Genomic DNA, 11,728 nt, shown 5'->3' on the forward strand with positions numbered 1-11,728 from the left:
CTACCGGCAGACTGTGGAGTAAATTTTTTCATTTGATGTATGTATTTATTTTGGGCAAGTAAGCGATTTACATTCTTTTACAATGGAACAGAGTATTATCCCTATGACACTAGTGCAATCATAACAGAAATAACAACAACAAAAACTGTCTCTGTTATAGCTTGGTAACATAACTATTGTCATATTGCAATAATACAAAAAGATAATAAACAATTTTAAGGGAATTAAAGATACCAACAATGGTAACCCCAGACACAACTGAGACACTTAGTCCCTCCAGCGTCTCCTGGGTCTTCCCCGGGGCCTCCTTCCGGTGGGACAGGCCCGGAACACCTCCCGAGGGAGGGGTCAAGGAGGTATTTGGAACAGATGCCCGACCAACCTCTACTGGCTCCTCTTGACGTGGAGGAACAGCGGCTCTACTCTCAGCTCCTGCCATGTGACTCAGCTCCTCACCCTGTCTCTAAGGCAGTGCCCAGTCACCCTGCGGAGGAAACCTATTTCGACCGCTTGTATCCGCGATTGTGTTGAACACACAGATTTGGATTTGACTAAATATGTGACTTTTCTAAAAATGTTGAACAGTGCTGAGTGAAGAACTTCCTGGTGTCGTATTTGAAGAGACTCACACAGTCACAGAGGGACAAGACTTCACAGCAGAATGTGTTTTTTTTTTTTTCTATGGAAGTAAAAGACTCTTCTGTAAAAATGACTGTGATAAAAAAAAGAAACATTTTGGTGGAGACTACAGGACGTCGAGCTGAGAAAGACAGATACAGTCTTCAGTTTGATGAATGGACCAATATAATGACAGTGGGAATCAAGAAGGTGCAACTGTCTGACTCTGGACAATACAAGTGCAAGTTGGAAAGGACTGGGCCTGATGGCCATGAAACATTTCAGATTAGTGTCCTCAAAGGTAAGAACACATAAAAAAAACAAAAAACAACTTGTATGTGTTAAATTATTTAACTTAAAAAGTAAAGAAAAAAAAAATGCTATTAAAGGGGTAAAAAACATGTTCCTTATTTCTAAAACATTTGTATAGAAATGTAATTGTTTAGCTAAACTCACACTAATTGTTTTTTCATAAGAACATAAATATGAGGTCAGTTAAAGTGAAATGATAAAGATAAATATAACGTCCTGTTGATGGTCTGATTTTTGTTCTGTTCAAACACCAATGATAAAACCTACTCCTCGTGTCCCTCCTGTGATCCAAACAACAACTGCAGTCAGACCCACACAGAGGCCTGGTCCAAGTCCTGATCCTGGTTTTGACCCAGATCCTGATCCAAGTCCTAGTCTGAATCCAAACTCTACTATCAGACCTGAACATGAACTACAGTCTGAGGCTCCACACAGATCTTCACAAACAGGTATCCTAAAAGAAACAACAAAGAACAGTTTTAGTGTGAATCATGTAGAGATGTTTGACAAAAGGGCTGATGGATAAATCCTCACTACCCACCATGAGTAGAACTTAACTGGAAATATTATGAAACATGTAAAAATACTTTGATTACCTACAGTGCTACGAAAAATAAATACTGTAGAGTAAGTCTGGATTATTTTCATCAAAACATGCACAACAGGTGAAATCCTCCAGATAAGATCATCCTGACCAAGACCAGCTCAAGATCTGGAGATGGTCTCGGGTGTGGCTGAAATTACAATATATTCTGATCTGTGCAATAATGTTTTTTTCTCATCAAACCCAAACCATGATTTCAGACCTTGAATTGTCAATCTCTACTGAACTAAACAAAAGCAGCTGTAACTTGAAAACAATCACCACATGACATCACAAGGTGGAACAGAGCATTTTGAGTTTGAAGATGTGTAATAAAAAACCTTTAACCTTTTCTCCCCAGGTTCTGTGCTGTACATTGGAGTGACTCTTGCAGTGATTCTGATGATCTTCTCAGTTGTTCTTTTAATATTTTACTGCAAAAAGAAAGAAAACAAACCCACAGGTAAAGTATTAATGCAAATGTACCAGTGCTGTTTAGTCTTTATCACATGTTTTTATTGTTATTTGTGCAGAGTTTGCGGTGAACAGAGAGTTGGGGGAAGTTCCAGAGGTGAGATCTGAACTGCAGTCAGTGTGTCTCAGAAGCATCATCACACTTGTGTATCTGGTCCTTCAGTGAACTCAAGAGCATTTCCTGACAACTTCTTTCTTACAATATGTGAATTATGTGATGGTCCTGGTTTACACTGGGGCAGTTCAGCATGAGCAGGGTCAGTTTGGGGATGTTTCTGCTCAAGTCTCTGTAAGTAGTTGAACAAAGCTGACTCCACTTTCTGGAGCTGTCTAGTCCACTCTCCTGAGAGTTGTAAAGAGAAGCAGGAGAATCTACACATCGAACTTAAACATTCAACATATTGTGGCATTATTTTGTCCATTCAAGTCGCCCATGCTTCCTTTGTAGGGAGTATTAAAACCAGTGTTGGGAAGTAACAGATTACATGTACCAGAGTTACGTAATCAGAGTACAAATTATGAGTAACTGTATTCAGTTACAGTTACTGTTTCAGTGAGTGGTAATTGGATTACAGTTACTTTGTTTAAATAAATGGATTGCATGGTGGTATTTTCCTGTTTTCACATTTTGGGCTAAACCAGGACTAAACCAGGACTAAAACCAGGGACTAAAACCAGGTCTAAACAAGGACTATTTAAGGCAGCAGTGATGTCATATAGAAATAATTTCTCTATCAATAATATTTTTAATATGTTTAAGTAAAGACTGGGCTTTTTGTGTCTTTTAGCAGATAAAACATCTTCGTCTTTGCTTCTCTACAGAAAACAAAAACCTGTTCATGGAGACTTGGGATCAACAGACAATTTGAAGACAACAAACAAGAATTTTCAGGATGTGGTTGTTACATTCATGTAGTTTTAGAAAGCAAGACAATATCAAGTAATCCAAAGTATTCAGATTACGTTACTCACTTTAAGTAATTTAATTACAAACAACATTTTGGGGTATGTAATCTGTAATCTGTAATCTGTAGGGGAATACATTTTAAAAGTAACCTTCCCAACACTGATTATAACCTGTGATGATATAGGCCACATAAAAAAGACTGAGCTGGACAGGCCCTTGGTCCAGTCGTTTCTCTCAGTTTCAATATTGCAAATATATTTTGATAAAGTAAATTGCAGATGAGCAGAGACACAGTGGAGTCATTTGGAGGCTGGACAGCTGTAGAACTTTGCCAGCAGCACTAATAACTATTAAAGCCCTTTTACTCACTGTATTGTTGCAGGGGGACAGGGAGTACGAGGAGGTGCCGGAGCGACAGGTGCAGAGCACATCTGACAGGGGTTCTGACATTTACAGTTTGGCCTCAGCTCCAGCTCACACACAGGTGAGTCATGTGACCTGATACTATAAAAGAGGAACTCGGGGAAATGTAAGATCAACTTTGTAACACAAGTGTTTTGGGGAAGCTGATGCTCTTCTCTTGCTGATAATAATGGGATGTAAGTGGAGTTTAAAATACTCAGGACATTTGAGGACTATACTTGCCCAAGAACCTCAAACCAGGTAATAAAGGATTAACCCAAGACTAAACCAGGACAGGACAGGGGAAGGCCACAAGACAACAATTTATTAAATCAGGAAGTAAAAAAGAACATTTGCAATAATCATATAAATAACTATAAACCCAAGGCTGCTGATAAGTGGCTTTATAAGACTTGTACATTTTTGATTTGGGATATTTTACTTATTTATAAATAATTCTTTCAGTACTCTTACTTGAGTAAAAGTCTCAGTGACTCTTCCCACTGTTTATGTTGACAATATGAAATGATTTGAACATTTGTGTTTCTTGCACTGCTCCTTCAGATATAATTTAGTTTCTTACATTTTTCCTTGAGTAATATTATTTTAAAGGACGTTACTTTTACTTTAGCACAATGTTTGGCCGCTCTACTCACCTCTGCTCATAAATGAGCACATGCTCATCGCCCCCATCAGGACACACAACAGAACTACAGCAACACTTGCCTGTCTCTGAGGTGGCAGACTTCAGCAGGAACAGCGCCCCCCACAGTCGGGCTTTGATCTACTCTGCAGTGCAAACTCAAGACACTCCACTGTACTCCAACATTTCTGCTCTGCAATAATAGTTAAAGCTCCCACATGATGCTTTGAGGATATCTTTACATTAATTCTTCCCCGGGGGGAAGACATCTCCTAAACATCATCTAACCGACCACGTCCTCCATCGTAATGTCTTCTGCTGGAGTCTGAGCGCCAAAGATAACTCATTCAATAAAGTTTATACTAACACTTCTCTTTGTGTCTGTCTGAGTCTCTCCAGGTTGAAATAAGTTTGTTTACATTGCCTCATACGTGCTCTCATGTCCTGGTGTTTCTTCAGTGGTGATGCATGATGAGAAAACAAAACAAAAAAAGCTGTCACATTTGTTGTATTCAAATATATCAAAACTGCTCAGTGTCAGAAGAAGATCAGAAAAGGGCATCTGGCTTAAAGTAATGTTTGGATGGTAACTGTGGTGTAAACAATGAAACAAAAATACACATGTGGTAATATTCAGTGAAACTGTCATGGTGAGAGTGTGGGTTCCTTTGAAACAGTGTCTGTGGTTAAAACTCTGAATGCAAAAGAAGAACACGAGAGTGCAAGACAATGATGATGATGATGAGACATTTTTTAATAGAAGTCACTTCCTTACAGAAGTGTCTCTGTTTCTGCGAATATAAACATGAGATATAATACAATTCTGATCCAGCTTCTCTGTGAGTAAACTTTGTCTTTTCATTAATTCTATTATAAATATAATAAACACATACATTTGGATTTGACTAAATGTGTTTTCTAAAATGTTGAACAGTGCTGAGTGAAGAACTTCTTGATGTTGTATTTGGAAAGATTCACACAGTCACAGAGGGGAAAGACTTGACAGCACAATGTGAGTTTTATTTCTCTGGAAAGAAAAGACTTTCCTGTAAAAATAACTGTGATAAAAAAGAAAACATTTTGGTGGAGAATACAGGAGTCAGAGCTGAGAAAGACAGATACAGTCTTCAATATGATGAACGGACCAAAATAATGACAGTGAGAATCAAGAAGGTGCAGCTGTTATGACCACAGGCCTCCAGATCCTCCTCTGGCCATCAGACCCCCTGCTGTGATGCTGTGATTGGAGGATTCAATTTAAGATGGCATCTGGAGCCCCTCCTGCTGATTGGTGGAACACCTGGCCAATCCCGAGCCTACACCTGGAGCTCCGGCCCTATAAAAGGACCCGCCCCCTGCCACTCATGGCAGCTGTTCTGTTTGTGGACTTGCTTGCCACCTTTGTGTCTCTTGTGGGGTATTTTGTTGAGACACTAGAGTCCTGGTGACCTAGACTGGTTTTTGCTTTTCTGTTTCATTTAGTATACCCTGTTTTGGTTAGCCTAATTTTCCTTATACTGTTAGCTGCTCTGTTTAGAGCTTCTTTTTGTTAATTCTTGTAAATATCATTGTTTTGTTAGTTTTACCTACAATTCTTTTAAATAAATCACAACTTTAGTTTTACCATTTTTTACATCTTGGTTATTTTGTTACTTCCCCCTGTCCCTCGCAGAGCTGGGTCGTAACAGCAGCTGTCTGACTCTGGACAATACCAGTGCAAGTTGAAAAGAAATGGGTCTGATGGTTATGATACAATTCATATTAGTGTCTTCAAGGTAAGAACACATTTAAATAAATACCTTGTACATATTCAGTTATGTAACTTGAATAGAAAAAAAATGCTATTAAAGGGGCAAAAACATGTACCTTATTTCTAAAGTATGTATGGAAATTTAATAGTTTTTTGCATAAAAACATAAATATGAGGTCAGTTAAAGTGAAATGACAAAGATAAATATAACGTCCTGTTGATGGTCTGATAACTGTATTTGTTCAGCTCAAACATCAGACAAAACCTCCTCGTCGTGTCCCTCCTGTGATCCAAACAACTGCAGTCAGACTCACACAGAGGCCTGGTCCAAGTCCTGATCCCTGGTTTTGACCCAGATTCTGATCCAAGTCCAAGATCCAAACTCTACTATCAGACCTGAACATGAACTACAGTCTGAGGCTCCACACAGCTCTTCACAAACAGGTATCCTAAAAGAAACAACAATGAACAGCTTTAGTGTGAATCATGTAGAGATGTTTGACAAAAGGGCTGATTTAGGCTGAGTTCTTCTTTCAGACAGAAAACACTCTGTTCCACTTTGTGATGTCATTTAATACAGGAAGTGCTCTACTGTGATTTTAGTCTAAAGGTAATAGGTCGCCATTAACTTGAGCATTTTGTGAGATTTAGACTAATGATTTTGGATTAATGAAATGTGTGAATGAAACAAAATACATCTCCAGGTCTGTTTTTGATGAGGTAACAACATTATAACTTGGATTAAAGCTCACAGGAGTTGGTTTTGTGTATTATAGATCCTTTAACCTTTTCTCCCCAGACTCTCTGCTGTACATTGGAGTGACTTTTGCTCCTCTGCTCATAAATGAGATCAGCTGCAGTGCACATGCTCTTATATCGCCCCCATCAGGACACACAACAGAACTACAGCATCAACAAACTTGTACCTGGTCTGTGCAGGTGGACTCAGGGCTGTACTCTGAGGTGGCAGACTTCAGCAGGAACAGCGCCCCCCACAGTCGGGCTGAGGCAGTGATCTACTCTGCAGTGCAAACTCAAGACACTCCACTGTACTCCAACATTTCTGCTCTGCAATAATAGTTAAAGCTCCCACATGATGCTTTGAGGATATCTTTACATTGATTCTCGTGTATTTAATATTGTTTGTTTGGTTTTTACTTTTCTTTTGAACAGATGAATAAGCTGTGGCAAAATGTTGAAATGTCTGTTAGTATTTTTGTTATTAAAAGTCCTACTGCTAGTAGGGAAGTTCAAAGGGTCAGTGCTGAAATGAAGAATATGTTTTGTGAATGAGACATGAGGAAAAAGTATATAATAATATAAAATAATAACCATTATCTGGAAGTAACTGGGTGGTTTCTGTGTGTGTGGTTTGGTTTCATCTGTTTAGAAGGTGATTTATATAAAACAACAGACTATATAATTTCTCTTGTAATTGAACTTATTTTAAATACAGTTTGTGTACATTGCCTTATACGTGCTCTTGTGTCCTTTTCTGTTCTGAGTGGTGATGTCCAATGGAAAAAAAATACGTTTGGAGTATTCAAATATATCAGTACTGCTCCTGTCACACATTGAGCAGCATCACAAATTCAAAACTGAGATCTGTGAACTCAAAGAACATAAGAACATCTCTAAAGAAAGTCCTCTGTACAAGCTGGATCCAGTGCTGGACAATGGACTGCTCAGAGTTGGTGGTCGTCTCAACAAAGCAGCTCTGCCACTGGAGACCAGACACCCTGCCATCCTGAACAAAGAAATGCTTGTGCCAACATTACTCCTGCGCTATATTCACCATCAGCTTGGCCACGCAGGAAGGAACCACATGCTCTCTAGGCTGCGTCAAATGTATTGGATAATCAGTGCAAACTCTGCAGCCAGAAAAGTCCTGTCTGAATGTGTCACCTGCAGAAGAAACAGAGGAAAGTTAATGGAACAAAAATGGCTGATTTGCCATTGGAGAGAGTAATGCCAGACAAAGCTCCATTCACTGACGTTGGAGTGGACTATTTTGGCCCCATCGATGTTAAAAGGGGCAGGAACCTACTCAAAAGATATGGAGTGATTTTCGCGTGTATGACCAGTCGTGCTGTCCATTTGGAAGTTGCATACACACTGGATGCTGACTCTTGTATCAATGCAGTCAGGAGATTTGTATGCAGACGTGGTCCATTCTCCTCTATCAGGTCAGATAATGGCACAAATTTTGTGGGAGCCAACAGGGAGCTCAAAGAGAGTCTGGCTGCTTTGAATCAAAACAAAATTAACAAAACTTTGGTGCAAGATGGCATAAAGTGGCATTTTAATACACCTGCAGCTTCACATCAAGGAGGCGTCTGGGAGCAGCTGATTCGCTCAGTCAGAAATGTGCTCACTTCAGTCCTCAAGCAGCAGATCGTGGATGATGTTTTCCAAACTGTGTTTTGTGAAGCTGAGGCCATTTTGAATGATAGACCTCTAACACCAGTATCTGATGATCCAGGTGATCTAGAAGCCCTCACACCAAATCACATCCTAACATTAAAGGGCAAATCTGTCATGCCACCTGGTCTGTTTGAAAAGAAAGACAAGATGGAGACAAGTGCAATACATGATAGAAATATTTTGGAAACGATGGATCTCTCAATACTTACCAATCATGCAGGAAAGACAGAAGTGGATAAGGCCGAGAAGAAACATCTGTCCTGGAGACACTGTGTTGGTCGCAGATGCCACTGTTCCTAGAGGATGCTGGCAGATGGGAAGAGTCCTGGCAGTAAACACTGACTCAAGAGGCCTGGTTCGCTCAGCACAGATCAAGACCAAAACCAGTGTGTTGGAGAGACCAGTGACCAAGCTCTGTCTGCTGCTTGAAGTGACTATGGACTCAAATTAAACTCAAACCTCTGTCTGTCTCTATTCTGCATCCTATGCTCTGTCTATCATGTTCTCTTGCAGGTTTATCAGAAGAAAGAAGAAAAAAATAAATTCAGCTAAGGCTAATGCATCACACATATCTAATATTCATACCGTTTTAGAATAGCTCCTAGTTCAGTTGAGTAGTAATTGTGATTTAATGCACAATTAGGGGCCGGAGTGTAGGAGCTATTTGCTTATTTTGTTGATTCTAAAATTAGTTTATTATTTTTGTTTGTTTAGTTAGTTTACTAATTTAGTTTTGTTAATTTGTATAATATATTTTTGATATGTTAATATTATTCCTGCTAATTTCTTAGTCTAAATTGGTATTATTTACGTTAGCACCTCTTTTTTATTTTTGGTTTAATTTGGGTCACCTAGGGCATAAAGGAGGGTGGTTCAAATGGACCAGAGGGCACCTGGGTGGGCCTATGTTTTACCAGTCACGAGGAGAGGCAGCAGGAGTAGACCTTAAACATGTATTCCTTGTTGCTTGCCAAAAAACTGGAAAATAAATCTTGGAAAATCATCTCTAATCCTGGACATTGATTTGTACTGCGTAAACCACATACCCATGGTGCCCAAAGGTGATTATTTGAGTTATGTTTAGTTCTGAGTTTGTTCACGCTTTTGTTTGTTACTTTTATTTGACAAATAGTCACTACATAGTGTAAACTCAGCCTGGAAAACCAAACTGTGCTTCCATCTACCAACACCACTTCTCCAGAGTTTACCTGCTCCTCAGCCTCCATCACCTCACTCCAATGACTCCTCCTCTCACCTCCTCTTCATCCAATCAGCATCCAGTCTGCCCAGTTTAAACCTCATCCCCAGTGCTCCCTTGTCTTCTCATCCTCTCATCGTCTCCTTCACTCTCCTCGGCTTCACCTCCACCACCTCCAGGGTCCAGACCCCGGGGGGAAGACATCTCCTAAACATCATCTAACCGACCACATCCTCCATCGTAATGTCTTCTGCTGGAGTCTGAGCACCAAGATAACTTTGAGTTATCTTTACTTAGTTTATACTTTTACACTTTTATTTGTGTCTGTCTGAGTCTCTCCAGGTTGAAATAAGTTTGTTTACATTGCCTCATACGTGCTCTCATGTCCTGGTGTTTCTTCAGTGCTGATGCATGATGGGAAAATAAAAGAACAAACAGTCACATTTATTGTATTCTAATATATCAAAACTGTTCAGTGTCAGAAGAAGATCAGAGAAGGGCATCTGGTTTAAATCATCTTTGGACGGTAACAGTGGTGTAAATAATAATGAAACACAAATACACAGGATGTAATCACCAAACCATCACAGTGAGAGTGTGGGTTCCACTGAAACCATCTGTGGTTAAAACTCTGAATGCAAAAGAAGAACAAGAGAAAGAGTGAGAAATGAAGAGACTTTTTAAATGAAGTTCCTTAAAGAAGTGACTCTGTTGATACAAATACAAAAATGAGATATAATACAATTCTGATCCAGCTTCTCTGTGAGTAAACTTTTCTTTTCATTGTTTTTATTATAAATGCAGTAAACACATAGATGAATGTGTGACTTCTTTTAAAAATGTTGAACAGTGCTGAGTGAAGAATTTCCTGGTGTCGTATTTGAAAAGACTCACACAGTCACAGAGGGACAAGACTTCACAGCAGAATGTTGGTTTCATATCTCTGGAAGTAAAGGATTCTTCTGTAAAAATGACTGTGCTAAAAAAACAAACATTTTGCTGGAGACAGGAGACAGAGGTGAGAAAGACAGATACAGTCTTCAATATGATAAAGGGACCAATATAATGACTGTGGGAATCAAGAAGGTGCAGCTGTCTGACTCTGGACAATACCAGTGCAAGTTGGAAAGGACTTGGCCTCATGGCTACGATACATTTCAGATTAGTGTCTTCAAAGGTAAGAACACATTTAAACACCTTGTACATGTTAAATTATTTAACTTGAACAGTAAAAAAAATGCTATTAAAGGGGCAAAAAACATGTTACTTATTTCTAAAGCATTTGTATAGAAATATGTAATTGTTTAGCTAAACTCACACTCATTGTTTTTCATAAGAACATAAATATGAGGTCAGTTAAAGTGAAATGATAAAGATAAATATAACGTCCTGTTGATGGTCTGATAACTGTATTTGTTCAGCTCAAACACCAGTGAAAAAACCTCCTCCTCGTGTTCCTCCTGTGATCCAAACAACAACTGCAGTCAGACCCACACAGAGGCCTGGTCCAAGTCCTGATCCTGGTTTTGACCCAGATCCTGATCCAAGTCCAAGTCCAGATCCAAACTCTACTATCAGACCTGAACATGAACTACAGTCTGAGGCTCCACACAGATCTTCACAAACAGGTATCCTAAAAGAAACAACAAAGAACAGTTTTAGTGTGAATCATGTAGAGATGTTTGACAAAAGGACTGATGGATAAATCCTCACTACCCACCATGAGCAGAACTTAACTGGAAATATTATGAAACATGTAAAAATACTTTGATTACCTACAGTGCTACAAAAGATAAATACTGTGTCTGGATTATTTTCATCAAAACATGCACAACAGGTGAAATCCTCCAGATAAGATCATCCTGACCAAGACCAGCTCAAGATCTGGAGATGGTCTCGGGTGTGGCTGAAATTACAATATATTCTGATCTGTGCAATAATGTAATATAATATGTATAAATGTAATAATAATCAAAAAACCATGATTTCAGGACCTTGAATTGTCAATCCTACTGAACTAAAAAAAAGCAGCTGTAACTTGAAAACAATCACCACATGACATCACAAGGTGGAACAGAGCATTTTGAGTTTGAAGATGTGTAATAAAAAACCTTTAACCTTTTCTCCCCAGGTTCTGTGCTGTACATTGGAGTGACTCTTGCAGTGATTCTGATGATCTTCTCAGTTGTTCTTTTAATATTTTACTGCAAAAAGAAAGAAAACAAACCCACAGGTAAAGTATTAATGCAAATGTACCAGTGCTGTTTAGTCTTTATGACATGTTTTATTTTATTTGTGCAGAGTTTTGCGGTGAACAGAGAGTTGGGGGAAGTTCCAGAGGTGAGATCTGAACTGCAGTCAGTGTGTCTCAGTCATCACTTGTGTATTGGTCCTTCAGTGAACTCAAGAGCATTTCC

General features: G+C 39.1%; 1 protein-coding gene across 4 annotated transcripts in view; it reads left to right on the forward strand.

The window, feature by feature from the left end:
• Positions 1-595: 595 nt before the first annotated feature.
• LOC129411973 (uncharacterized) overlaps positions 596-11,728 on the forward strand; it is a 13,220-nt gene continuing 2,087 nt past the window's right edge. Inside the window, exons 1-6 of one of the 4 annotated variants that reach the window (XM_055164371.1) lie at positions 608-919; positions 1,236-1,379; positions 1,875-1,976; positions 2,047-2,084; positions 3,277-3,378; positions 6,629-6,828. In XM_055164371.1, coding sequence (XP_055020346.1) covers positions 682-919; positions 1,236-1,379; positions 1,875-1,976; positions 2,047-2,084; positions 3,277-3,378; positions 6,629-6,766 — 762 coding nt within the window. In that variant the 5' untranslated portion in view covers positions 608-681 and the 3' untranslated portion in view covers positions 6,767-6,828. The other 3 variants (XM_055164372.1, XM_055164370.1, XM_055164373.1) reach the window with 3 other exon arrangements.

The sequence above is a fragment of the Boleophthalmus pectinirostris genome, unplaced genomic scaffold (genome assembly GCF_026225935.1).
Source record: "Boleophthalmus pectinirostris isolate CB_2022bp ecotype Guang Dong unplaced genomic scaffold, ASM2622593v1 HiC_scaffold_63, whole genome shotgun sequence".
Taxonomy (NCBI): domain Eukaryota; kingdom Metazoa; phylum Chordata; class Actinopteri; order Gobiiformes; family Gobiidae; genus Boleophthalmus; species Boleophthalmus pectinirostris.